The 26,093-nt window shown below is 47.4% G+C and overlaps 9 protein-coding genes across 9 annotated transcripts; 4 read left to right on the forward strand and 5 right to left on the reverse strand.

Annotated features, from left to right (window-relative positions):
- Positions 1-428: 428 nt before the first annotated feature.
- Pdw03_8204 (Oligosaccharyl transferase, STT3 subunit) lies at positions 429-2,973 on the reverse strand (the record flags this gene model as incomplete). The annotated part of the gene is made up of 6 exons (XM_066101896.1): positions 429-699; positions 751-1,876; positions 1,931-2,524; positions 2,597-2,677; positions 2,770-2,793; positions 2,844-2,973. 6 exons carry the CDS (start codon positions 2,971-2,973, stop codon positions 429-431), a joined length of 2,226 nt encoding a protein of 741 aa, XP_065956979.1.
- Positions 2,974-3,305: 332 nt separating this feature from the next.
- On the forward strand, positions 3,306-4,105 carry Pdw03_8205 (COP9 signalosome subunit 8 (CsnH), putative; the record flags this gene model as incomplete). The annotated part of the gene is made up of 3 exons (XM_014677862.1): positions 3,306-3,520; positions 3,585-3,766; positions 3,837-4,105. The coding sequence occupies 3 exons, from the start codon at positions 3,306-3,308 to the stop codon at positions 4,103-4,105; spliced, it is 666 nt and encodes a 221-aa protein (XP_014533348.1).
- Positions 4,106-4,571: 466 nt separating this feature from the next.
- On the reverse strand, positions 4,572-5,011 carry Pdw03_8206 (ATPase, F0 complex, subunit E, mitochondrial; the record flags this gene model as incomplete). Its single annotated transcript, XM_014677863.1, has 3 exons — positions 4,572-4,636; positions 4,736-4,928; positions 4,991-5,011. 3 exons carry the CDS (start codon positions 5,009-5,011, stop codon positions 4,572-4,574), a joined length of 279 nt encoding a protein of 92 aa, XP_014533349.1.
- Positions 5,012-5,278: 267 nt separating this feature from the next.
- On the forward strand, positions 5,279-7,493 carry Pdw03_8207 (Dynein intermediate chain, putative; the record flags this gene model as incomplete). The annotated part of the gene is made up of 3 exons (XM_066101897.1): positions 5,279-5,404; positions 5,462-6,307; positions 6,363-7,493. 3 exons carry the CDS (start codon positions 5,279-5,281, stop codon positions 7,491-7,493), a joined length of 2,103 nt encoding a protein of 700 aa, XP_065956980.1.
- A 3,974-nt stretch (positions 7,494-11,467) lies between these two features.
- On the forward strand, positions 11,468-12,519 carry Pdw03_8208 (DUF1275 domain protein; the record flags this gene model as incomplete). The annotated part of the gene is made up of 2 exons (XM_014677865.1): positions 11,468-11,834; positions 11,912-12,519. The coding sequence occupies 2 exons, from the start codon at positions 11,468-11,470 to the stop codon at positions 12,517-12,519; spliced, it is 975 nt and encodes a 324-aa protein (XP_014533351.1).
- Positions 12,520-14,662: 2,143 nt separating this feature from the next.
- On the reverse strand, positions 14,663-15,972 carry Pdw03_8209 (Oleate delta-12 desaturase; the record flags this gene model as incomplete). The annotated part of the gene is made up of 3 exons (XM_014677866.1): positions 14,663-15,036; positions 15,098-15,869; positions 15,931-15,972. The coding sequence occupies 3 exons, from the start codon at positions 15,970-15,972 to the stop codon at positions 14,663-14,665; spliced, it is 1,188 nt and encodes a 395-aa protein (XP_014533352.1).
- Positions 15,973-19,115: 3,143 nt separating this feature from the next.
- Positions 19,116-19,519, reverse strand: Pdw03_8210 (Conidiation protein Con-6, putative; the record flags this gene model as incomplete). The annotated part of the gene is made up of 3 exons (XM_014677867.1): positions 19,116-19,200; positions 19,255-19,407; positions 19,476-19,519. The coding sequence occupies 3 exons, from the start codon at positions 19,517-19,519 to the stop codon at positions 19,116-19,118; spliced, it is 282 nt and encodes a 93-aa protein (XP_014533353.1).
- A 1,613-nt stretch (positions 19,520-21,132) lies between these two features.
- On the forward strand, positions 21,133-21,818 carry Pdw03_8211 (phosphoglycerate mutase family protein, putative; the record flags this gene model as incomplete). The annotated part of the gene is made up of 3 exons (XM_014677868.1): positions 21,133-21,349; positions 21,430-21,658; positions 21,716-21,818. The coding sequence occupies 3 exons, from the start codon at positions 21,133-21,135 to the stop codon at positions 21,816-21,818; spliced, it is 549 nt and encodes a 182-aa protein (XP_014533354.1).
- An 867-nt stretch (positions 21,819-22,685) lies between these two features.
- On the reverse strand, positions 22,686-24,376 carry Pdw03_8212 (Major facilitator superfamily domain, general substrate transporter; the record flags this gene model as incomplete). The annotated part of the gene is made up of 2 exons (XM_014677869.1): positions 22,686-24,216; positions 24,282-24,376. 2 exons carry the CDS (start codon positions 24,374-24,376, stop codon positions 22,686-22,688), a joined length of 1,626 nt encoding a protein of 541 aa, XP_014533355.1.
- Positions 24,377-26,093: the final 1,717 nt, after the last annotated feature.

Raw genomic sequence — 26,093 nt, forward strand, 5'->3', positions numbered from 1 at the left:
CGCTGCAATTGGGGTTTCGGAGTCTTCAGGGAGACCTTGTTTTTCAGATCTGTAAGATTAGCGATAATATCAACATTTGTGCTGCCATGCACGGAAGGCGGCTTGGAATTTAAACTGTACAATGAATTTGGGCTACGGATATCGATCAGTCTTCGCATGGTGCCACTGTGCTTTCAATGTGCCCTACCAACTTCAAAAAATCCCAATATTTCCTCGCTACTTCACCGTCGGGTCGCTAATGAAGCTGACAGGCAGAGTGATGTGATAGTCATCCGAGAAGATAGGCATTGATAAATTTCTAGGCAACTACACCTAGATAATATTCGGTATGGTTTTTAACGCACAGTGCAAATGGCCTGCTATGCCAGAGCGAATCATAACAGCCAATAAGACAAGAAAATGCAACATGAATCTAGAAAAAAAAGTATCTACTCGGTTCGCAGAACACGAGGACCCTTGTGCTTGGGGGCACGCTTGCGCTTCAGGCCCTTGTCAAAGGCAACTGCGTTGCTATGATCACGACCAAGGTTATCCAAATCCTTCACCTTGTAGAGACGAACGATCCAGTTCTCACTAGTGAAAGCCTCTTCCAGTGTGTTGAGCTGGGGGCTTTCCTTGGGAAGTTTTGTGCCACGAACACGATCCATGGCTTGACCAGCCGGGAAGAGCGACTGGTAGTTGTGGTAACACATCTTGTACCTGTTGATTGGGTTAGAGATGACTTGAATAATCAAATCGTGGGGCTCTTACATCAAGCTGTTCTTCATGGCGGGGGTGGCCTCTTCGTCAACACGGTACTCGCCACGAGCGGTGAAGTAATCGCGCTCCTTCACCTCGTCTGGCCAGATACCCTCGGCAATACGAACCATCCAAAGGAACTTGTTCAAATCATCACCTGAGTAGCCGAGTAGTCCACCAAACACGACCAGGACATAGTCGACATCGTGCTGTCGCAAAATTGGGTAACTGACTTCCTCGCGTGAGCTCATTGCCTTGCCAACAGTGGCAATATGGGTGTTATTCCAGGTGTTGTTGTCAACCAGAGTGGGGCGGTCAGCCATGCCACCAATTTGATATCCGTAATCCCACCAGGACATGATCTTCGCATTATCCGGAGTGTTCTGGCGGAGCCAATAGTAGGCCTCACGATAGTCATCGATGATGAACTGGCTTCCATCGGGGAGCTTGCTGGCCAGAACCACGGAGGGCGAGGAGTATGCATTGGAAGTAACCCAGGTGCAGTGCGCAACAAACAGAAGCAGGTATAGAGTGACCGAGGCTACCACAACAGACTTGGAGAACCAGGAGTAGATACCGACAACAGGGTTCCTGGTTGACCGGAGGGACTTATCTTCCGTGGTTGTTTTAGCCTTGGTTGCAGTGCTTGGGCTCGACGCAACCAGGAAATTATCGAGGATGCACGACAAGGCCAGAGCAGCCGCAACACACACAATGGGGGTCAAGGTCAGCATCAGACGGACCATAACGCCGGCAAAGTAACTAGCAAGGACTGAGTAGATGACCACAAAGACATGCTCATCCTTGAGCTTCTGGAAGCACATGAAAACACCGGCCGGGAACAGCCAGATAAGGAAATTCAGGTCAAAGAAGAACGCAGGCCAGGCAGTGGGCTGGTGCTCGGAGACCGAGGCAATAATTGGGATATGAATCTTGGCGTATCCGGTATCCCACAGAGAGTAGAAGCGCCCACTCCAAGGAGCAATGACCCCAGATACCGACAACAGGACAAGACCACCAAGTCCAAGGCCGAACGTAAGCAAGACCATAGAAGTGAGGAGCTTTTGGAACTGCTTGCCAGGGAGGTAGGCTCGGATGAACTCTGCAAACGCCACCAATTGGATCAATCCAAAGACACCTATCAAATAGTTAGAATGAGACAATGGTATGGCTCAGAACCAAAAAGTCTTACCGAGCGCAGACATGTGATCACTGTTGCGAATTGGCAGGAAACCGACGAAGGGAATCTGCATGCTTCCCAATGTTCCCAGGGCATACCAAGTGGTGTAGCTGATATAGACACGGGTGCTGTATCGGCCCATGCATAGAAGAACAAAGACATGAAGAGGAATCAGGTTGGTAATGAAGACGTATCCACCCCAAGCAGAAACCATATATCCATAGAACAATGCAGTCAAGGCTCCCCACATGATCGAACCATTCTTCACGGCCTTGATCCAGAGGTAGAATGTGAACACCAATAGAAAAATGGCAATGGCTTCGTTATCATAGCTGCCTGCCACAGACCGCGAAATGTAACCGGGTGTAATTCCCATGAAAGCAGCAGCCAGAAGACCTGCGGAGGGAGAGTCGGACATCTCGGAAGTCAGAAGATACATCGCCAGGGCTGTTAGTCCAGAGAATCCGGGAGCGAGCAGGACACAAATATTTCGAATATCGACGGGGATGGTAAGGAGACGAAGGATATGGTAGATCACGCCGCTGGTCACCATCAGGCCAGGATAGAGTGTACCACCAGTAACACGACCAAGAGGGTGCCATGTTCCTATAGCACGAGCATTTCCATCAGCACAATGCCACTTGAGAAGGGCGTGCAATCACAGAGAAGGGGCCTTACGATCATCAAACCAATCCCAGAAGCTGTAAAAGCCATTTTCAATCAAATATTTTGTCGCACGGAAGTTAAACCACGGATCAACTAAAGTAAGACGGCATCAACATCTCGTTTGTATACTCGGTGTGTCGAAGTGGCTGGCCACCGCATCTAGTCCAGCAACAGGCAAATCTTACATTCGTGGATGATACTTTCAAATCCTAGAAGAGGGTTAGCATATTGGTCATTGAGGATCTCAATTGAGACTTACTAATAACACTGAACAAACGGCTGGCCACCGCGGCGGCGGCAATGGTACAAAGAATGATAACCCGCAATAGACCGCGCGTGTTCCGGCCTGAGCTGCCTTTCAACACAACATCAAGCGAAGACGGGGCCATGATGGCCTTGCAAACGGAGCTAAGTCCAGATTCAGAAATCAAAATACAAACATGAAACCGATGAATGAATTGGGCTGAGATGCCAGTGGTGAGGGCCGTGAGGAGAGTTGGGAAAAGCAGGAGCTGCGCAAGGTGGTCACTTCTGAAGGTCTTGGCACCGGCCAAAGGTGCCACCTCCGATTGCTCCCCGCAATACCACGACTCACCACCAATCTTTTCTTAGAGCTCTTTTGACAAAATTTTGACTCAATATACTTACTACTGTTGACTGATTCATTATTTCTACAAAAGCAAGAGCCATCTACAATTTATCTACACCTTATATACCCCACATGGAGCTGCCACCGCTGACCATGGAGCAGCTCTCGCAGCTGGTGGCCTCCAACGCTCCACCGTCACAGCTATTCGAAGGCTTATCGCGATATGAGCTTCAGGCTTGCATCATTTCTGCAGGGGTTAACTGTTCCAGTACAGATGATGCTCATTCTACGCTACTGAGCCTGTTCTACTCGGGCTTCTTCCTCGTCCATCTTCTTACCGATCAAGTGTTAGTCGTTTTATTGAGGGTGCTTTTCACAACTGCCTCGATGCTAATGAAACTTGGGTCCCAGACCTGAAGCTCGCGCCTTAACAAAACGAATTCCCGAAGCACTACTGCAACAGGATCCTTCTCTACAGAACTGCTTGGCTTTACTGCGAGCGGTATGGCAGACTCAACATGGCCAGGTCTACCAGGTGCTCCGAGGGCTACCTTGGCCTGATGTCTTACAGCCACTGGTTCGGAGATATGAGAGTATGTTTTCCATGGCAATGAGCAGCTTCTTTTGGTAAGATCTTGAATTGACCAAGTATTCTGCGATTAGGTTTCTTTCAAGACAAAACCTTGATCGCAGTGAGCAGGTCTTACGAAGCTATTCGATTAGTTACAGCGGCAACCCATCTTGGTCTTGATGAACAGCTCGCCGAACAGGAAGATCCGAACATAATTACGAATTTCACAAAATGTGGATGGACATGGGATCCGGAACCGAAGCTGTTGTATCCCAAACCCATCGTCGTGTCGGCCGCGGAGCCTCAGTCTTCCAATGGGATTCGCAAGGCGATGGCAATGCTGGGAACGCGTGCGGGTTAAATCTGCCCGTAAAATCAAGCAAAACAAGTTATTTAGTAGATCTGATCCTCAGCCCGAGAATCATCATGTACGCGGCTACATCCTCTGTTCGGGATGTTGAGATGCGAGGAGGAGGACGTATGAATACCAAAACCAAAACCAAGATTGGTCTGGTACGTTTTAGGACCATTGGTAACGCCGGAATGCATGACACGATCTTTTGCTCTTGCTTGTGGTTTAACTGTAGTGTACAGGCGCACGACAGCCCAGGGTATGTACAGGACCCAGATAAAACGTCTAAAAATGAGAAACAAAAATCATTCCATCTTGCGCTCGCGATGCCACAATTCGGGGGCAGATTAAACCCAAACAATCGTACAATTAAATGGAGCGGAATTGAGCAAAACGCGTCTAGTACCCTGGGGGAGTTGCGATTCCCGCAAAGAGATCGTTGCATAGCATTCCTCCTCTATATCATTCATCACCTTTACTCAGCCTTAGCCTTCAGGAATGCCTCCAGGTCGAACTTGGGATCCTCGAAATTCGTGATAACTATGAAATTTTGGTCAGAACTTGGTCTTCTGGAGATGCGGCGGCTCCGGATGTCGTTGCATTTGTCTGGGATTCATAACCCAGGGGATTTAAACGTACGTCCGCTGGTCTGTGTCTTGGTTTCTTGCTGGGGCTGGGTCTTCTTCCTGTATTCCGCCTTGGCCTGCTCGATCAGGCGCTCCTTCCGAGCATACTCATGTTCAATCTCTGCGCGCTTGGTCACCGAGTTGAGAGAGGACTGGTGGTAGACACCATAGACGAGACCGGCAACGAGGGCCGAGTAACGGAGAACCTGCAGGTTTGGAGACGTGGTCAACAATCGTCGGGGGAGGATAACCCTTAGCCGGCACTCACATTGACACCCTGGCTAGCCATTTCTGTAAGGTTTTCGGAAGACGGGAATTAAATGAGGGATTAAATTGTGTAAGAAGGAGGGACCGTGCAACAGGTGTCAACCGTCAATGGCAATGAATCTCCAGGTTAGGCAAATGGCGAGGTTCTGTTCATGTTCTGCGCGCGCGAGTTTTTCCGGACCGCTCCAGAGTTCCCGAGGACGAGGCTTAGTCATGCCCGTAAATAAACGCGCAATGGAGGTACCACACCTAGACATGGATCTGATCTAACCTTCTATGATTTTACACAATGTCAATGCAGCAGCGCAAGGATGAGATCCTCGCGAAGCGGGCCAAGCTTGCCGAGCTCAAAAAGCAGCGCGAGCTGCGCCAGAAGGAATTTTCTTCCCGAATGAGCGTCGGGGATGCTTCCGAGGTAAACGCAACATGTGAATTAAGTACGGAGCTCGTCCGGGTCTAACAACCTTGCTAGATTATCTCACCAGTACCGAGCCGCACAGATAACAGACACGACCTTGATGATTTGATCTCTCGCTTGGTCGACCGCCCGGCATCGGCCTCCCTTAGCCACGGTGCTGATGGCCAGTCGCGGAGAGGAAGTCGACCAACCTCCGTGTTGAGCGCCAGCCAATTAAGTGGAGAGAATGCGGATACATATGCAGTTCCATTGCGACCACAATCCCAGTCCATTGCCGTCCAGACAACAGATGAGCCTTGGGCTTCCACTGCAACGGAAGCCCCGCAACCCCCTGAACTTGAACCCGAATACAAGTCCACACCCAAACCAGAAGTTGTAACCTATAGCAAGGCCGTTCAAACAGACGGAATCGACTTAAAGCCCGAGACCCCCGAAGAGTCTGTCGCTTCGGACGATGAGGAGTCACCTGGTACTACGCGGTCGAGCAAGCGTCTCAGTCGACGAGACCGGGAGAGAGATGAGGAAATCCGACAAAAGCTTCGCAAGGAAATTGAGGACGAGCTTCAAACTACCAACCAGGCCGATAATAATGAGGAAACAACTGCACAATCCACAAAGCTGCGGTATCCTCTACGCAAACTCGATGACGATGAACTGAGGGCAGTCACATCATCGAACGAGTTCCTAGACTTTGTCGAGCGATCTTCGAAGGTCATCGAACGGGCTTTGGACGAAGACTATGACGTATTGACTGACTATGAGCTGGGTGGAACTGATGGACATCTGCAAGAAGATGAGGAGACTGGCAAGAAAAGGAGAGGAATGCAAGAAGTGTGCCATTTCTGGGACGAGCGATGGAGTAAGAATCGCATTATTAGTGATTTGAGTTTCTCTCCGAAGGCAAGCTTTCTATCTCTATTAAATGTGCTTTGGCCCAAGCTAACTTTGACTCCAGTTCCCCGAATTGTTGCTTGCATCATACACCAAAAACACCTCTGCTCCCCACGAACCCGATGGACTTGTTCAGATCTGGAACCAGCACTTACAAACTCGCCCGGAATATGTGTTCCATTCGACATCCGATATCCTTACCGCAAAGTTCTCTCCTTACCATCCTAACCTTATTGTTGGAGGCTCTTATTCAGGGCAGGTGCTCGTGTGGGACACTCGCTCCTCGCGCGCCGGTGGAGGCTCTCCAGTACAAAAGACCCCCCTTTCAGGAGGCGGACACGCCCATCCTGTCTACAGCATCTCAATCGTTGGCACGCAGAATGCACACAATATCATGACTGCCTCCACGGACGGTGTGGTCTGCGGTTGGACGATGGATATGCTCTCTTACCCACAAGATCGTGTGGAACTGACTACACCTCCCCCATCTAAGACTGAGGATCTTGCTCCAACTACCATGTCATTCCCTCACACTGATCCTACGTTCTTCATTGTCGGTACTGAAGAGGGGGTCATCTACCCGTGCCACCGGTATGATCGGGCCGGAGCCAAGTCCGGCACAGACCACCGCCTAGCCTACAAAGGACATACGGCACCAATCATGTCTACCGCATTCCACCCCGGTCGTGGACCCGTAGACCTCGGTGATCTTATGCTGAGTTCCAGTTTAGACTGGAGCGTTAAGCTCTGGCGTGTGCGGCCACCTGCGACGACCGCCTCTGCCACATCTGGCATGGCCCAATCCCAAGTCGTCTCACCCATTCTCGATATTACCCGTGACGATGTTGTCTACGATGCCCGCTGGCACCCAACCCGACCTGGCGTGTTCTCTCTTGTCGATGGTGCTGGCAACGTCGAAGTCTGGGACCTCGCTTCAGGTACCGAAGTACCAGTCGCGCGTGAAGTTGTCGACAATACCCATGGCAACATCATGTCCCGAAGCCTCAACAAGGTTGCGTGGGACGAGCGTGAGGGACGCCGATTGGCAACTGGTGGCCTCAATGGTGTTGTCACAGTCTTTGAAGTTGGCAAGGGTCTCTGTGGGCTACCGGAGGAAGTGCCGGCGGACGAGTGGACTGGTATGAAACGGCTTGTGGGAAAGCTTGAGCAAAAAGATAAGGATCGGGTGACTTAAGGTTACCACTCCGAGGGCTTTTGTCTTTTCCAACTCTTGTCGATGTAGTTTTCTTCTGCGGGCCGACCTTCCCCGTCTGCCTTTTCCCCTGTGAGGTCTCCCGTCTTGCTTGCCATATACCCCCTTCCCTTCGATCACATAATTTGCGCATGTGTATGTATCTCATCGCCATTGCAATGGAAAAACGTAATTATGTTCCCGGACCCTTGTTCTCCCTTCTTCAATTAGAATACCGAAATTACGTCCACTATCGAAATGCTGGAGGGCAATATTAAAAAGAACTACACTAGAAATCCATTTATCATGTAGTAGCCAAATGTGCGTACTTGGATACCACTTCGGCTACGCTATCAGCAGGTGCCTGGGAAAATGCTTTTCAGTCCCTTGGTTCCTGGTCATCAGACTTCAGGGCGTCTTGTTGGGGTACAAATAATATCAAAAATTCCTCTACAAGTGGAAACAGCTAATCCAGTCTCTGATTTCATCAATATCGGAAAGCTACAAGCCAGTTTCACCGTTGACCTTCTTAAAATATAAGCACTAGCAGTTCGTACGCCCCTTATGCTCTTATGGTATTTAAGACTAACTAAGTGATTATCTTCCAATATGTCATGAGTGTCTCTCGCTTAGTAGGTGGTATTTATACGATAAGATAACTTATAGCTTATTCTACGTAGGATAAAACATATCGATCTAGCTGTAGGGATTAGTAGCGACCTAGGGGATAGGGCTTAGGGTTCAAGTCTTGGGAGATAAACCCTTCGCATCAGTGGATACACCACTTAAATTTGTAATTATGGACCCTAGGCTTACCCCTTTAATAAACGTAAGATAGCGATATTTTATCTCGCTAAGTTGATTTGTTCGTCACTTAGAGATACACCGATGTTAATTTAGTCTTACCTAGCTACCTAACGAGCTAGCAAAGTGCGCTTATTCGGTACCATCGGGGATAGTTATCAACATCTACCTCTATGAACTATACTAAGATAATCAGGAGACTACTATCTTTGAGTAGTATTCCAAGAACTATTCACGACTTTCCGGCAATAAGTGTTATTACTTAATTTCACTAGATATCTAGTATTTCCTAGCCTATAAACCTCTTAGAGTGAACGAAATACCGCACCGAACCTGGATTTTTGGAACTTTGAAGATTGCCAATGTGTGTCAAACAATGAGACGGAGACTTGTGCATTGTACATTTCGTTTGAACGTCTCGGTCACGACCTACAGCTCGAGAGCCTGCTGGAACATCCGGTCTACGAGACCTAGGTGCCACCTTACACTAGTCGATCAAGGCGATTGAATCGACCCTTTTTTGACTCTTTCTTTCACGAATCATTAGAACGGAACTGGGCCGCTCGGTAGGACAGACTTTGATTAAACACTTCCATGAACATTAAAGACTTACATATTAAAACAATAAGTATATGTGCAGCAGACCGTTGATTCGCTTGTTCTTCTGGCAGAGTGTAAACACACTCTTGAGGCCAGCGGCAGAAACAATCAGGCGATCCCACGCATTACCAGGTTTGATTTTACTTCTGCATGACATTTGCTGTATGATCGATTAACTCCTAGGGGTCATCAAAGGTCTGCTCTCTACGTCATCTTCGGGCTCGGTTTCATTTTGGTCAGGCATCAGTCGGTAGTTATTTTGTGCGGAAGCTAAAGCTTTGGTCTAGACACCATGCAGAGCGAACACGAGAACGGATTGTATGCCATGCAAGCATTTCCCCGATGATTCCTCCGACAACCAGAGCTTGGAAATCATCAATAAACTGACGCAATATCTTGGCGAAGGATCCTATTACAGCAAGAGCGGAGTGGTGTACCCAAGTCGTCAGGAATAATAGACAAGGATCGACAAGGATCGGCATTCACCCCACGCCGAAGACCTTTCTCAGAGTGGCGCAGCCCTAACCGATTTTTCCGCTATTCCTTCAATGAAGGGTGGTTGGGGTACCCCGGCGAGCTATTTCAGATGCTTAAAGTTAGGATCTCCCTTCACGCTGAGAACTTTCACACATAATCGTGACAACATTCAAATTATGGAAAGTTCCAATATGGCGTTGGCATTGGCATTGGCATTGGCATTGGCATCTTGACCTCACCCTGCACCCTTATCGCCAGGTCTTATCCTTTGAAAATGGTGAATACCAAGACCAGGATCTGAACTACACAACTAGCTATACCTCCTGTGTGTTACAGTATGTTACAAAATGTGGCAGATGACCAAAACTACGTATCTACATCTCTGTCGATACGATTAAAACCTTCCAATAGACCATGAGGACCGGAATCGAGCATCGAAAGGAGTCGGCTTAGATCAAATATCCACTTGGCAGCCACTTGGCAGCCACTGCAGTATCCATGGCCCTCAACTGCCCACTTGATCTCCTATCATGTGGTGATGTCACGCTCATCGGAGGGAGAGTGGTAAAACATGGTTTGAAGCTAAAACATCGCCCAGTCGGCAGGCTGGCCAAGAGGAGGAGGACCAAAGACATCCCCTTGGCAGCTTCACTGAACGATCGACCTTGCCTAGTCTGAAGACAACAGCAGCACGGGAAGGAACACGATTTCTCGCACCTTGGCGTGTAGTGTTGCTTTTTCGAATGGAGATATTAGAAGATTTTACTAATGAACCAGAAAATCGGGTTTCGTTCATTTTTCTCTAAGTGTCCACCTCTGATGGTTATAAAGCATCAATGTGGTCACTGCTGTGCTTTTCACTTTCGAGATGGGCATGGATTTGTGTAGCCCACGCATCCAACACAATGGGAGCATGCCAAGATTTGACCTGTCAGCGCAACTCAGTGCGTGAACTGCCCTCTAGCTTTCACACTTAACCCAGTGAGCGCCAAGATCTAATATTCGAGGCTGTGTTGTCGGAATTTTTGCGTTGGTATGCATAGATAAGACTGATGGTGAACCATCGATGCTGCTGGAGATCCTTCTTGGCGACTACCCTACCCTTACTTTAGAGCTTTGAGACCCCGAACGGACTATTGTTGGTGGATATGTCGATCTCTTGGCAAATAAAGTCTATCCTTGAAATTTTCAGGGGCCAGAGCAGGCGATAAATGCTCTCTAAGGCGCCATCTCTCAACCCATGTGGTTGCGTATCAATCCGATAAACATATGTTGTAGTGGCAGAAGAGTTTAAACTACATTATGACAAGTCACAAGGATTCCAAATTGAAATACAGTCAATTCCCGTGCACTATAAGCACGATATAGCCAATGAATACCTTAACGCACAGCCATGCTGCCAAGGAAATAGGTGAGTAAATACTGTGGATTGCTCCTTGGAAATGAAGAAGCCTAAGCATCCGGCCTTGACAGACTCCGCTAAACCAAGGTAAATCCTAAATCCCCGGCTTCCGAGGTCGTATTATAGTTTGATCTGTTATGGGATCTGGGGATGAATTACGCATACGGCGCAGATAACTGTAGCGCCAAGACAACGCCGAGATTCAGCTCAGAGTGAGATCAACTCATTTCAAGATGTGTATCCGTATTGTGCTATTCGTTATATGAAGATCGCCCGTTGAAAATAATCCGGTTATGCCCGTAATCGAAGAGTAGTGCTGCACACGCTCATTGTACATTGCATTGTACATGGATTGAAGAGCCGTTTGGAGTAGATCTAGCTCAACTAGTTCGGCTCCCAACGTATCCCTCGGCAGTGTATTCCGTAACACATACACGAGGTGTGTAAGGATAGGGCGAGGATCATTGTTTCATGTCATTAGCGGATTTTCTTATCTTTCTTGGCGAGGATTCAGCTTATTTCCTTTCATGGAAGGGATCGGGATGGATCAGTATTAAAAGAAGGGTGCATCCGTTGGATTTGTATTTCTTCCAATGTTGGTAAAGCCAAAAGTGGAAGATTCCAGGCCTGATTCTATTCATCAACAGCTTATTCAATTTTGTTTTTACATCTGCACTTTTGCAACAATCTGAAAATGCACAACCGGCCCCCTTCCCCGTCGGGACATATCGAGCCACTCACACCTTCAGCTGACCGTGCCCCTGATGACCTTTCCATATCCCAGAACGAGTTCAAAGCCATCAAATTTTGTTCGGACAGGCCCAATGATGAAATCAAGTATACACCGGGCATGTGGTCTTCTGGGGACAGCACAGCAGTTTCTGTCTCTGGCAATCAAATATCAGAAGACTACACGGTGTGCTCAACCATTTCCCGCCACTTCCGAGCAGACATAGATACCACCAATACCGATATTCCTCTTTTAGTATGCGGGTTCGTTGGTGGTTTGGTAGATGGGCTATCTTTTAATGCATGGGGCAGCTTTTCCAGTATGCAAACAGGTATGTGGAGTTTAAAAATAACGATCAATCGTTTTCGCACAGCGCAAAACACAAAGGGCTAATTTTAAATCACACAGGAAATACCATATTCTTGGCCTTGGGTGCGACCGGTCAGCCTACAAACCCAGCATACCTCTGGGCGAAGTCCCTGATCGCCCTGACCGTCTTTCTTGCGAGCAATTTAATCTTCATCCACATGCATCGGCTCTTGAGGCCACGACGCCGCTCAACCATGATAATCTCATTTGCCATTCAGACTGCTGCCCTTTTGGCGACAGCTATTCTAATCGAGCTGGAGGTCATCACCCCAAAGCCCGAGGACCCCAGAGCTCCAATCGAATGGATGCAAGTCTTGGCTATTTCACTTCTGGCTTTCCAAGCCGGAGGCCAGATCTGTGCTTCCCGGATTCTAGCCTTGGATGAGATTCCAACTGTTGTTGTTACGGCTATGCTATGCGATCTACTTGTCGATCCAAAGTTGACTGCAAAACACAATCCGAAGCGCAACCGTCGAATAGGAGCTTTTCTCGCGTTGTTTCTGGGCGCCATGACCGCGGGTGGGCTTTCTAAGACCACTAGTATGGCATCTAGTATATGGTTTGCCATGGGCCTGAAGCTGGCAATTACCTTGGGGTGGGTTGTTTGGCGGCGGGAGGGGAGGAGAAAGATTGATTTTGATGTATGACTTCGCCTGATTCATTTTTAACGTCACCATTTAAAAAGGGCATGTACATGAGCCTTCGAAATCAAAGCTTCGTTTGATTTCGTGAAATACCCCGTCACTTCTCATCACCCATCACCTTCATCGGTTCGTTATTTTAGCTTGCCCATTCTATAATATCGGGATTTAATCGAAACACTGAGTAAATGCGTACATGCGCAGCATCACTTGTATTGCTATTTCCTCCTATCAACTTCGCTGTTACAGACCTTGCTACTGCAAAATTCACCTTTCCGGCACATTCCCGAACACCTACCGGCAAGCCGCTCCCTGGCCCTACCCCGGTAAAAGGCTCGCCGAACAATAGTAGGAATAAACCCCACGTTGTACGCTATTCTCTCGAAGCAAATCAGGTCTCGCAGTAGCTAGCACCTCACAGCCTTCTATTTCTTTAATCATCGATCGTCAATCCACCTTACACCACAAACCGTCATGGCAGAAATTTTTTACGTCTCTCAACACAAAATGTGATGCAATAGCACAGATACCTACCTCTTGAGCCTGAGACTCGAAGGTTCATGGGACCTAAACCTATCCCAAGATTCTGCTACCTAGTCTAGCAAATATTTGAGTCTCAGCGTCACCAGCTAGTGTGAACAGGTACCAGAAATAACTCCGTCTAGGTCTCAAGTCATGCACCGTTGAGTCTCTGGTCTCCCATCGCACGATTCTCGGCTACCGATACCCGCATCAACTTTTTATTATCATAGTCACAACATCTTCGTCTTCCTCTTCCGGATTCGTCAACCGAAAGTTTTCAGATGTCGTTCCCACTCTCATCGGCGAGGCTCACTTAACCTCTTAGATTTTCACCAATCTCAAAGTAGACCATATCCCACGTGCTTAACGTTTCCTGCAATAAGCTAGTCATCATTGACACAACTCAACCCATCATAACTTCCAAGGATTACAATGGCGGTAGGCCTCATTCTCAGCATCAGTCTAGCATCTAACGGTCCGATTTTGTGGCTTTCAAGCCTATCAATGACTACGCCAAAGGCAAAATCGCTCATGTTCAATTTATTTAGAGACTTATTACAGTTCAAAACATACAAAAATCACGCAGTTTAAATTAGCATCCGAAAAAAAATGTCAAGTAAGGGGGAACTTGGGTAAATTAAATTCCTCACATCCGCTATGGTTTTTCCTCCCACAACTATTAATATAAACAAAGACCATTTTGCTCCCTGCCCTGCCTCACAATCAGTCTCTGACTGGTACTGGCTGTTTTGGTTTTCTTATAACAGAAGCCCTAGATCCTCTGCACCGCCTCGTTTTGTGTCCGGGCGTCTCTTCGCCGCCTTTGTTTGACCTCCCCGAGCCTTAGTCAAAGTTGGCAAACTATCTGTCTACAAACACCCATGACACGCCAAAGACGTTTGAGAACCGGTGGCCAATCCTAGGACTATACCAAACACAGTCTCTTGATTACACGCCAGATTGGACACGCGTGGACATGGTGGAATAGATACCCGACCGAAACACGCAATATTTGGTTCTTATTGAGGCAGTGGATACTCGTCTGTCAAGGGATATGATTTTGATTGTGGTCCAACCCTTCCATAAACGCCAGGTTACGAAGCCTGCCAGAAGGAACTTTGGTTGTGTTGGTTGTTTTTCACACTGCTTTTCCTCCAATCTTAAATTCACGTACAGTGTCGATTATACAATGTAATCGTTTATCCTTGTCCTCTTATTTTTTTTTTTTTGAAAACCTGCTGTAATTAAATAGTACATTAATATAGTCTATCAGCTAATTGGTGGGGATTTTTTTCGTATAGATTAAGGAAAAAAAACCCTCACTTTATACTACAAGTGGGGTCGATTTCCAACTCAACCCCAGGGCTAACACCCCGGCACACAACTCCGGTACCTAGGTTGTCCTTTGCCGGCAACCATAGCCACTAGGTCGCCCACACACAAGTTAATCTCTCATCAAAATTTCCATGTTCACGCAAATTTGTGCTCTAATTCTGTCTTACTATATATCAGGATTTAGACATAACAGAGAAATGTGTCGTTGTTTGGACAAGATTGTAATCTATAACCGAAACCAAGTCTATGATTTTGTCAAAGGGCAAGTCTATGGTGCCTGACAGTACCGTTCTCATTTGCTCTCATCGGAGATAACGAAGTGCAGAACTCCAGGCTGTCCACTGGCACGTCCCTTGCTCTCCGAGACATAGATGCACTTGCGGAAAGTCATCATCAAGGAGTACAAGAAGCTCTCTTCCTTTTCCTCGTGGTAGTTGTTACCGAGCATGGGCTGAATAGCCTTGGTAGCTTTCTCGGCTTCGTAGAAGGGAATACGGCTGAAGAGGTGGTGGACCACATGGTAGTCAATGATCTCGTGGAAGAAGTGACGGCCAATGAAGCCGGTTGTGCGGTCAATTGTGGCCAGTGCTCCCTTGGTGTAAGTCCAGGCTTCCGCGGTATAGTGAGCAACATCGGGGTGGGTGTGTTGAAGGTATGTGATGGCAACTATTAATTCACATCAGTTCTCATTCTGGGTTCTTTGGGAAGATGGGAACGAAAGACGTACTCAGCCAGTGGTGAACCCAGAGATAGGGGACCACATAGAGGAAGAAGACGTTCCACGCTCCGATGATGGTTCCGGTGTACCACACGATAGAGCCCATGATCAGCAAGCCGATGTCAGAGTAGGCAATGAGCTTCCATTGGGCGGCCGTGAAGATTGAGCTTGATGGGTTGTAATGGCTTTCAAACTTCACCTTCTCACCCCCTTCAGGGCCACTCTTGGAACCAGCAGTCACATTCAGGATGAGATACAACTGCCATCCCAATAACTGGTGTCCGATGAGCTGAATAAAGGAGACAATCGGTGTCTCCTCTGCGAGGTGCTTCAATTGCTCAATGCTAACATTTCTCTTTGATGCCAAATCATCCTCAGTCCAGGGGACAAAGACGGTGTCCTTTTCCATGTGGCCGGTGTAGCGGTGGTGGCGAGCGTGCGTGATCTTCCATGAGAAGTATGGCACCATAAGGAAGGAGTGTGTGGCCCAACCAATAAAATCATTGATCCCTTGGTGCTTCGAAAAGGCGCCGTGGCCACATTCGTGAGCAAGAATCCATAGTCCTGTGCCAACACAGCCTTGGAAGAACCCATATACAGCCCAGGCAACAATTCGCATGGGCAGAGAAGGGAGAAGATGAATGTGGAGTGCTGCGTAAATCAGAGCTGCACAATAGATGATATCGCGAGCGAGGTAGAGGAGGGAGGTTGCGAGGGAGGATTCAAAACATTCCTTCGGGATTGCATCTCTGAGGGCTTGCAAGCTGGGAACATCGGTTTGCTGTAGAAGCGAAAGAATCAGTACATGCGCACTGTCTGAGGAATTTGGTGTTATCCCCTACCTGTTCTACCTGTTTGACAGGCTGCCTTTGAGTCACAGTCATTTTGAAGCGCTGGGTGGGAGATGACAGAGATAACAAAGGATGTAGAGGATTGAGGGTAGTATTTATTTCTTTATTATCATTAAATTTTTTTTTTCTTTTTTCCTTTTTCTTTTTTCTTTTGCCCCTTCGCCCCCATAAAAGAACCCCTAGGCTCGAAAGAAAAGAGCTCTAGATTGTCGGAACTCAAAAAAAAAAACATTGACCAATCCCCTTTTCCAATTCTTTTCCAGAACACTGTCAAATTCAGCGCACTGACGGGAGAGCAGCCTACTGATTGGATCATCGACCCATGGGTGGAGGTGCTTGTTCCGTGGATTCACATAACACTAGCCTCTTTCTTCTTTTTCAACGCTTCTGGGGCCCAACGGAATTTTAGGCACATTGATATTTTTTTGGGTAGTCGATACAATGAGTTACCAAAACATGGGCACTGGTTAAATCTGATAGTTGATACCACCTCATCCTAGAACCCTACGATGAAGTGTATGGAAGCTATTAGGGCATTGGCAGGACTTTTTGGCGTTTGCCCTCGAAGGCTATCCACAGCACGGGAAGTTTCGTACACCACCCCTTTGTAAACCTCTGGAGAATCTAGGGATCCACTAATACGCAAAGGTTGGGACAAAAGTTAATAAACGGCTTGGCGGTTATCACGTTGTCCTACTGGCTCTGTCAGGGGCAGGAGCAAGAGCACTGCCCTCCAACGTTTAAAACGTATTCCGTACGGATCACTCCACATAAGGTGGTAAATGCTTTTTGGTCGGCCGACATGACCTGAGTTTGGTTAATTAGAGATGACCCAGGAATTTTTTTTTTTTTTTGGTAAATACGCTCCCTTGTTTGCAAGGAGCTGGATCGGAACTTCGGCAATTGGACGAATTGGTTTAGACTCTACTTTAAGCTTATTTTTGCACATCGTTCCACAACCCATAATTTCATATCTACCTACGTGCCCGTTATCTTCGCGGACTCTTTGATTGATACTGACCTTGGCTCTCACTTCTGCTAAAACTCGCCCGATCAGAAGCTAATAAAACAAACAGTGCATTTCTCCCTACCTCTTCTTTCGCAGTAATTTTAATTGAACGTTTTCGTGATACGCAGTTCTGATCTCAAACCCCGAATATGATGATTTTGGGATTGCCAAGTCGCGTATGAGCCTCGAGGCCATGCAACCGGGGTGTTTCAAGTCGTCCCTCTCAATACTCCATACCCTGTAACTAATTCAAGGTTAAGTTTCGACTGTCGGAGTACAGATTCACTGTAATCCCGCACGAAAAAATGGCCCCTAGTTAACCGATTCAGATACATTGCATACGAGCATTTAACCGCCAGGCCAAGAGATCGTCAGTACAAACAGAACTGCTGTTTTTCGTTGCAGCGGCATATGTATTAAGTGTCGAACCCCTATTTTTTATTTAGAGGTTAAACTACAACATAGGGTTATGAATAACCGGAAAATTCTTAGACTGCCACAGTGGCGTAGTGCGGAGGGGCAGAGCGACCAAAGGTCTATTGCCTGGTTTTTCAGGGTTTGTGCCTGAATATGCCTGAGTCTGCTTGAATTATGCCCTAGTTTTAGACTAGCAGAAATCAAAATACCACAATTACGATGATAGGGGGGTTAACAAGTAAAGTATCTGTGGACGGTTCAAATATTGAAGCTATTCCCACCATGTAAATCCTTATATATGCCTGCATCTAGGCATTAAAGCTATTGCGACCGACTAAATCTCTTAGGTGAAAATAGTGAAGCTATTCCAGCTAGGTAAATCCTTGAATTTCTCTTTTTTTAAATAAGGTGGTTTTTAATAAGGCAGGGATAACTTTAATTCGATAGGTGATGATGTGTCAGGCCGAAACCTGACCCACCCTCAGCGAGTCAGTTTCCCCTCCAGAGATCCTTGCCAGATGCCTTCCAGATGGACCACTTTACTGATTTCCGACAGAAGGGAAGATCCAAAGGACTTGAAGCAAACTGATGGGTGAAAGAGATAAACTGAACTCCTAGGATGGATTCTTCGCTTCCTCAACTAATAAAACATGAAGGGTAAGAACATATAGTCCTGGCCCGACGGCAATACTGACCGCCTCCGGGAGGCGGTCATTAAACTCCGTCCTAATTGCTATTTCATACATGATGATGAGAAGGACTATTCCCCCTAAAAAAAAATCTTTCCTTCCGACAATAATGCACCACCATTTATCGTCGGGAGCGGGCTCTGGGACGCAACCCCCGCATAGCAGCATATATGTAAAGCGAGCTCAATCGGGTCAATGAATTCATCATCATCATCATCATTCGATAGGTGATACGGTCCCGCATAATCACTATGCAACTGCATGGGTTTCTTTTATGTGGTAAGATAACAACGTATCTGGTGCGTGGTACTCGTTAGAGTATATATTTCGGTGCTCTCAAACTCGGATGCCAAGATCTGCCGTTAGTAATGGCTGGATTCTATCTGTTTGGTGTCAATAAACATGTTGGTTAATTGCGTGAAGTGTGGTCGTGTGACCACTATTTGCTAGGACTTCTAGAATAGTTAGCTTCATATCCTAGAGCCGAGAGACTGAAAGACGTGTTTGTCAAGGTTGCTGAATAGGCTGAATTGTGGTGTGAAAGTGAAGTCGCAGATAACTGTTTGAATCCTGGTTCCCCTGATGTTAAGATCTGCGATCTAGTAGATGAGATTATAAAGGTACAAAATGTATTGCCGTACAGAGTTTGAAGGAGAGAAAGAGGCCAGGCTAGTAGCACGATGGAGCATTTGACCCACTGAGAGATTCAAACGCCTAAGAAGTTGGGTTGGAATAGAGATGAGGAAGGTCTCCGATAATAGTGCCAATCTTCTGGACGAAGACTTGGATCATATAGGCAGGTCGTATCAAGCTTGACGTATCCACTGTGATACGTCAGCAGGGAATTTCTGGGCTCATACGCAGTTTGAATCTACAGGCTAGTAGATTAGATTAAGAACCAACGCAAGTCGGGTAATGGAAATAACTGGGGTTTGATGGAAAGAGTAGTTACACGATGAGTCTAATACTATGGGTTCGTTTATGTGTCCAATTGGAGATATCTTCAAGTGCCGCGCCCGTGTACCTTCCAACAAGTATATTACAAGTAACCACACAGGCGTCTACTCCTCCGGGGCACTTCTCTGCTCCATCTTCTCAGCAGCTCTCTGCTTCCCGGCCTCCGTCACGTTAGGATTTTGTTGCGCCCTACATAGGCCAATCATCAGTTACTGACAAATCTTCTATTGATGTCATGCTCACGCTTTAAGCCCAGCTGAGACTCTCGTTGGGTTTTTGTTTTGATCGCCTCTTGCCTGATGTAATTCCTTGCGAGGCTGATCACCGCCGAGATCCTCAAGCATAGCTTTTGCATTCTGCTTTGCCTCTTCTGAAACGTTTGGGTTGCTCAGCGAGCTGTGAACGATAGGCTTAGGGTTTCAGATGCGCTCGTGAAGCTCCATGGTCCGGAATATAATACTTACGCCTTGTACCCACGCATCTCATTGAGTCTTTCTTCTGTAGGCATGTTGGTCTAGGTAAGTGATCGTTTAATAACGTTCAGATCTGTCTACAACGACTGATCCTTCTCTTTAAATGGGGTGACAATCAAGAGCGGGTCGTCTCATATCATCTATCCGTCACTACATCCTGTGACGATTTATTCGCCGTTATGATATAAGGATGATGTTTTATTATTGCGTAGCCTCCAGCAATGAGGATAGAAATCTATCCTATCGTACGGCCGCAACGTTTGGGAAAAAGATTGTCCTAGCTTACAAGTTGGAATCATTGGATGACTTTTAATTCCTAAGCCGCAGGAAGCCGTTCTGCATGTGGCAAATTTCTTGGATATGGAGACTTAAACAATGCGAACTCAGTGAGGACCACCTGAGTTCTATCTATACGCGTTCACTTAACTGACCTGAGTACTCACCGAAATTTGGCATTACCAACTATACCCTAGTCATCACTGGTTAGGTAAATTTCATCTAACTACTTGCTAAGGACAATCAAATTCCCAAGTAGCCACTGAGTAACTACCCTTTGCTTTGAGGTAGTGAGAAGACTCTGGACACCCTTATGAAGCGGTAGCCCCCCCCCCCCACTCCATCGGAGAATTCCCATCCGCGGCCTAGAATCCGGTACGTACTGCAACACATGTAGCCCTTTTGATTTGACTCTTTCTATTCTAGTTCCTTTTTCAATCACTTTTTCTTCCCTTTTCTCCCCTTTTCTCCTGGTGAGAAAGTTGCAACTTCTTCCAGATCATCTTTGGCAAAAGTTTTGGGTAGATTGTAATTACTTCGTTCTGCTTTAAATCTCACAAGCCAGTAATGACAGTAAGGCTTTGCTACCTCTATAATATCCCTAATTTTCCCTCTTTACACTTTAAGCAGTACATCTGGCTTAAAACTACCAAACGTCACTGATAGATCTACCTTACTCCTAGCTGCCAGAGTGCAGTGTTTCCCACGGTGAAATCAAGCCAGTGCTTCTAGGGATGTGAGTCCCATTATCAGTTTAGGAGGAGACCACATACTTCTTATCTTCTCATGCATTTTACCAGGTCTCTTCAGCTTGGGTGTTTCTTAAATCCTTTCTGCGTGCCGGGTACTCTAAGTGTGGACCAAACTTGCAGCTAGTAGGAAGAAAACAAAATTCTTTGTAAAGCCCTCGCGTTCTCAAATGGAGAAAGTCCCAAACCCGGATATAAACGGATGTGCTGCAGTTTTCAAAGGAAACTGGGAGCGGAAGGCGGGGGTGAGCGGACTGCAAGGCCCCATTCTGGCATGATGTTGCTTGTATTTCCGTTGCATTGCATATAGGATGCAAGAAATAAAATAGGAATTTCCCTTTACAGTAGGGAAGTGAAGAACTATCAGTTCGATGCTACTCTGACTGTCCTAGCATTGGCTCAAATCTCGGGGCCATGCGGGCCCATTTCACCCTACAAGGCCCAGCCCCAACCACCGTCCAATCGCAGCCCGGAAACGTCTCATGGGATGTTGACAACGAAAATGGTTGGCCAAGTGCTGTTAGAATAGCGTGGGATTAGACTATGCCATTTATAAATGTGTTACTCCCAAGGTTAGTGTGGGAATAACGTTGCTCTCTACCGTTCCCTAGTAACCCGGCATCATGCTCGGATTTTTGCCTGTCAGTCTACTGGCCATTGCCTCATTGGCAGCAGCACGCGATCCCACAGTTTACCTCATTCGACACGGAGAGAAACCCAGCGATGGAGGAAATGGATTGAGTGCACAAGGACTCGAACGCGCACAATGTCTTCGCGAGGTTTTCGGCAAGAATTCCGAGTATAACATCACCCACATCATGGCGGAAACGCCTAAGAGCAGTATGATCATACCCTGTCTCTGTCCGGCTGTGGTGCACAGTGTTGTAGACAAGAACCACGGGTTAACGTGATCGGCATAGATGGCAAACGAGCCCGTCCGTATGACACCGTTGAGCCGCTGGCTAAAGATCTCGGCCTCACTGTTGATACGTCTTGCGGTCGGGATGACCCAGATTGTGTGAATGATGTGGTTAGGGGATACGATGGAAAAGGCTTGGTTAATATACTGATTTGCTGGGAGCACGTTGCACTGACGGATATTGCCGAGGCACTGGGAGTCGAGAATGCACCGTTTTATCCGGACGATCGGTCAGTTTTCAATCCTCGTGTCATAGCTTTCGCTCGACTTCTCTAACATTCATACAGATTCGACATCATTTGGACCCTCTCAGGCCCTTACAAAAGTATCACATCGGAAACCAGCGAGCATTGCCCCGGTTTAGATGACGATGAGCAAATGCCAAGATAGCCTTGGAAAGTCCACAGCAGGACTTGGTTCTTCTACCACCTCATGCCCAAGTCGTCTTTTATGTCAACATCCTTTTTTTATGAATCCTGTTCTGTTGTGAATTCCGTATGAATGTACATCTTAAAAGAGGACGATGTGACTTAGCTATTACGGATCTGATTATGAATACCCCCAAACAGTGAACTGAACAAGTCAGAGGGGCGCGAAGTGAAGAACCGTGAAAGTACGAATGATCTCATCGTCCCCTAAGGTCCCTGTTTAACCTCGACGTTCTTTAAATTTGTCAGGTCGACCCCTGAATACGAAGCTATGGCTAGCTCATCGCAGTCACTGATCCTTCTGCAATCACATTCTATGAAGCGGAAGATAGAGGTGCCTGTCCGCTCAACTACACTTGTGACCGGAAGCTGGGAAAAGGAGACGGATTGCTGGTGAGATCCCTCTTTTTCTTTTGTTTTTCCTTTTTTTTTCGGAACTCAATACAACCTGGGTAATATTCATGGTCAAACCCGATCGGAGCTTGCTCACCCTCTAGCTGTTGATGCCCAAGAGTGGTCTTCCAAAGCTATGTAACCATCAAGGCCCATGCCCAATTTAACAGGACTCAATTCACCGTTTAGTCGACCTTGGCTAAAATAAATTACATTTTGAACACAAGCAAAAGCAAAAGGGATCCCGTTGGTATTTTGCAATTAAGTAAGTCATGGTTAGAGACTATTGTGGGGTAATGGGGAACCACTTCAAGAGGGACAAAAAGCTACCCATCCAAGTGGAAAGGCGTGCATTCGTACAGGCAATCAAAAGGGACATTTGATGGCAAGTTGCTGGCTCTGGTACGAGCTGTACCGTGGGGTTGAGGCCGCATACCTATTCAACTTGCAAAACGGTGGTCTCTTTTTCAATGGACTTCGGAGCCTCGGCGGTTCCTTCTTCTGCGCGAAGATCGGCCAACTTGTCTGATTGAATCGCCCCCTGCTCCAGCCTGCGAACTTGCTGGTACTGCACAGAGGTCTTCCAGGGCTTAAGGCCTGGGGTGGTAAACATAGTTTCGACTTCCTCCAGGGTCTTGCCAGCAGTTTCTGGGAAGGCGAAGAAGACATGGACAGTCATTGCAAAGCAAAAGACTCCAAATACCACATAAACCTTCCATTTGATGTTTTCAAAAGCGGGAGGGACAAAGTAGGATAAGGCAAAGTTGAAGATCCAGTTAGACGACGTCGAAAGTGCGACAGCCTTGCCACGTAGGTGAAGGGGATAAAGCTCAGGAGGGTAGATCCAGCTGACAGGACCCCAAGTCGGTGCGTAACTGGCGACAAAAAGGTAAGTGCAAGCGATAACTCCCTTGGCAGCCTTGGGGGCCGCGGAGAGATCCCATGACTGTTCGGGGGTATGGTTGAGACCACCCGGTGGAGCTGGCTTGCCGTATGATGCCATAATGCCAGCGTTGGCAAACATGAACACCATCATAAGTGTCGAACCAACCAAAAGCGGAGTTCGACGGCCCCAACGATCAATGAAGAGCAAAGCTAGAATGGTCATCACCACGTTGATGACGTACTGAATTGAAGATGCGACAAGGTTCGAGTTTCCAGTGAGACCGGCCATACCAAACACGTAGGTAATGTAAAGCATCATGACGTTCATACCAGTGAGCTGCGACCAAATCTGAGTGAACATACCGAGGTGCGTTCGGTAGAGCATAGGACCCTTGAAAAGGTCGAGGTATGAGGCATCCTTGTTGTTGCGCTCAAACTCGACCATTTCACGGATCTCTTGTAATTCAGATTGCACGAAGAGCGCATACCGATCACCTTTAGCATGAACTGAAGCCAAAACCTCGAGCGTCTCATCCCAGCGATCCTGCTTGGCCAACCAACGAGGACTCTCCGGCAATAAGAAGACCAATCCAAAGAGCAGAGCGGCGGGAACCATTTGCAAGCCCCATGGAGTGCGCCACGCAGCAGTCCCTTCAAGGAAGCTACAGCCGTACGAGACGTAGAACATGATCAAGATACCCCATGTAATTGCCCACTGCTGTGCTCCCACGACCTGGCCACGTTTACTGGGCTGGGCTAACTCGGCAACATAGACGGGGACCTGGGCGCTAAGGATACCGACAGAGACACCATTGATGAAGCGGCCAACGACAAGCTGGGCGATTCCAAAAGACGAACACACGATGGCACTACCGATGCACCATATCAACGAGCCAGACTGGATTGCCCCACGGCGACCCAGATAATCAGTCACGAAACCGGAAGCTAGAGCGCCAACCCAGGAACCACCAGGCATAGCTGCTGAAATACCACCCTGATTGGCAGATGTGGGGCCACCGCACTTGCCGTCCTCGTTGGTGCCAGTTTGATTGAAGAAACATTTGTATTGCTGGGTGCCGAGACTGTGGGAGATCGTCAGTGATCATCAACTCCCACCCTGTTCTCATAAAGGGATAAGAAGTCTTACATGGCGGACATGGAAGCAATGTCAAAACCGAACAGTGCGCCGCCAATGACGGCCACTGTGGTGATGAAATAGATATTAGTTATTTTGTAACCCATGATGAAGTTCCGGAATGGAGACAGACGAAAGATGAGGAAAGATGAAGAAAGAAAAAGAAAGAAAGGAGCAAGGATGAGGGATTTTAAAGATACACAGCTGAACGTAAATACAAAACCTTTCAAACCGTTGAACAGCAAAACAGTCAAACGCCCAAACTGGAAAGGCCAAACCCAAAAATATCAAAGGCAAACGCGGAGGTGGAGACGCGGTGGAAGGGGTTCCCCGGAATACGTGTAATGTAGATGTTATTGCGACTATAAATCACCGTACGAATGACTGCTCCTCTTGAATTAACTAAAGACTAGAACAAACACCAAGAGAAGGCGACCTTTCCAATTCAACATATCAAACTCTATCAAAGTCAGCCATGGAAGCGATCAAATCACCAAGTCATCAAGTCAATGATCGACTAAATATCAAACAAGGTTGTGGTCAAACGCACAGTCAACCCCCTAGTGGATGTGACTTCATTTATTGCCTCAAGCCACATGGTATGATCGCATGTCGGATATTTGCCTATTTAGTTCCAAGGGTCTTGGAAGAAAGATCGATGGATTCCCTTTCTTTGTCGATGAAGCAGAAATCGGCAGATACCAAACTTAAATTCCACTATAGGAGCCATTAACCAAGCATCACTCCAACGGCAGCCAGCATCCGTTTTGTGTGGAAGTCGAGATTGCGACCTTGTTTTACGAGAGTCTTGAATTAGGGCGCCATAGCGAGACAGATGGCGATCGGTTCTCCTTGGCAGCACGCCTCTCCCGTTATGATGTGGAAGTACAGCACATCCATGAGACAACGCCCTCGGAACCTGTTTACCTGAGCAAGAAACACTTGTGTTCACGGTACGACCCGACTAGCATGCATCGTTTGTACGATACCCTGAAAGCAAATGCCAATGCTAACTGACTGGGGTACCACCCCTGAGCCATTCCTGTCCAAGGGCTCCTCCGAGTTGAACATCCATGCCAACCTCCAATATTGCCCTAAAGCTAGTATCTTGGCACACCGATGTAGCGCCACATTGCGTTTGGGGCTGGAGGATTGAACAATGAGGCCGATGAAACGTTCTTACCCAGCCAGTTAAGCCCCCCCCCCCCTGAGATTTGCTAGCTTATTGCCCCTGCCCCAATCCTATCTGATAATTGACGCCACTATGCTTATGGCACTCCTCTAGCTCCATCGTTATCATTGCCTCTTTTCCAGCATAAGATCAAGTCACTCGCACTAACGATCGTTTGGTGAGAGACTTCGGTATAACAAGATCAGACGTTACCCGGAGTTATTCCATTACGCCTGGCTTTCCAGACTTCCAAGCTTCGCAGTATCTCGCTTTGACAAGCACACGACCAGTGGCGCGTTTATCTTTTGTGAGGGTTTAGGTTTCTGGTCCAGTATGACCAGTGTTGCACGCTATGCCCACTGGAAATAGATACTCCGAAACAATTGGTGAAAGAACAAACCTACCGAAAGCCGTCGTACAATCCTCCGTATTGACTCGACATTCCAGCTGAGGCCATGCTACAATGCCAACTCAATGTCGGCGTACGGACAAAGATGACTCAATTCTGCACGGGCCTTGGTAGTTGTACTGACCTTGATCATTATACATATGTCCACCCTCCTTGCCGGAGAAATTTTTCAGCTTTCGAAAAAATGAGCTACTGGGGCACAAGTTGGACCTACGTTCCAGCGGTTTGGCGTTTGAGATCACTG

Source organism: Penicillium digitatum, chromosome 3, assembly GCF_016767815.1.
Source record: "Penicillium digitatum chromosome 3, complete sequence".
In the NCBI taxonomy this organism is placed as follows: domain Eukaryota; kingdom Fungi; phylum Ascomycota; class Eurotiomycetes; order Eurotiales; family Aspergillaceae; genus Penicillium; species Penicillium digitatum.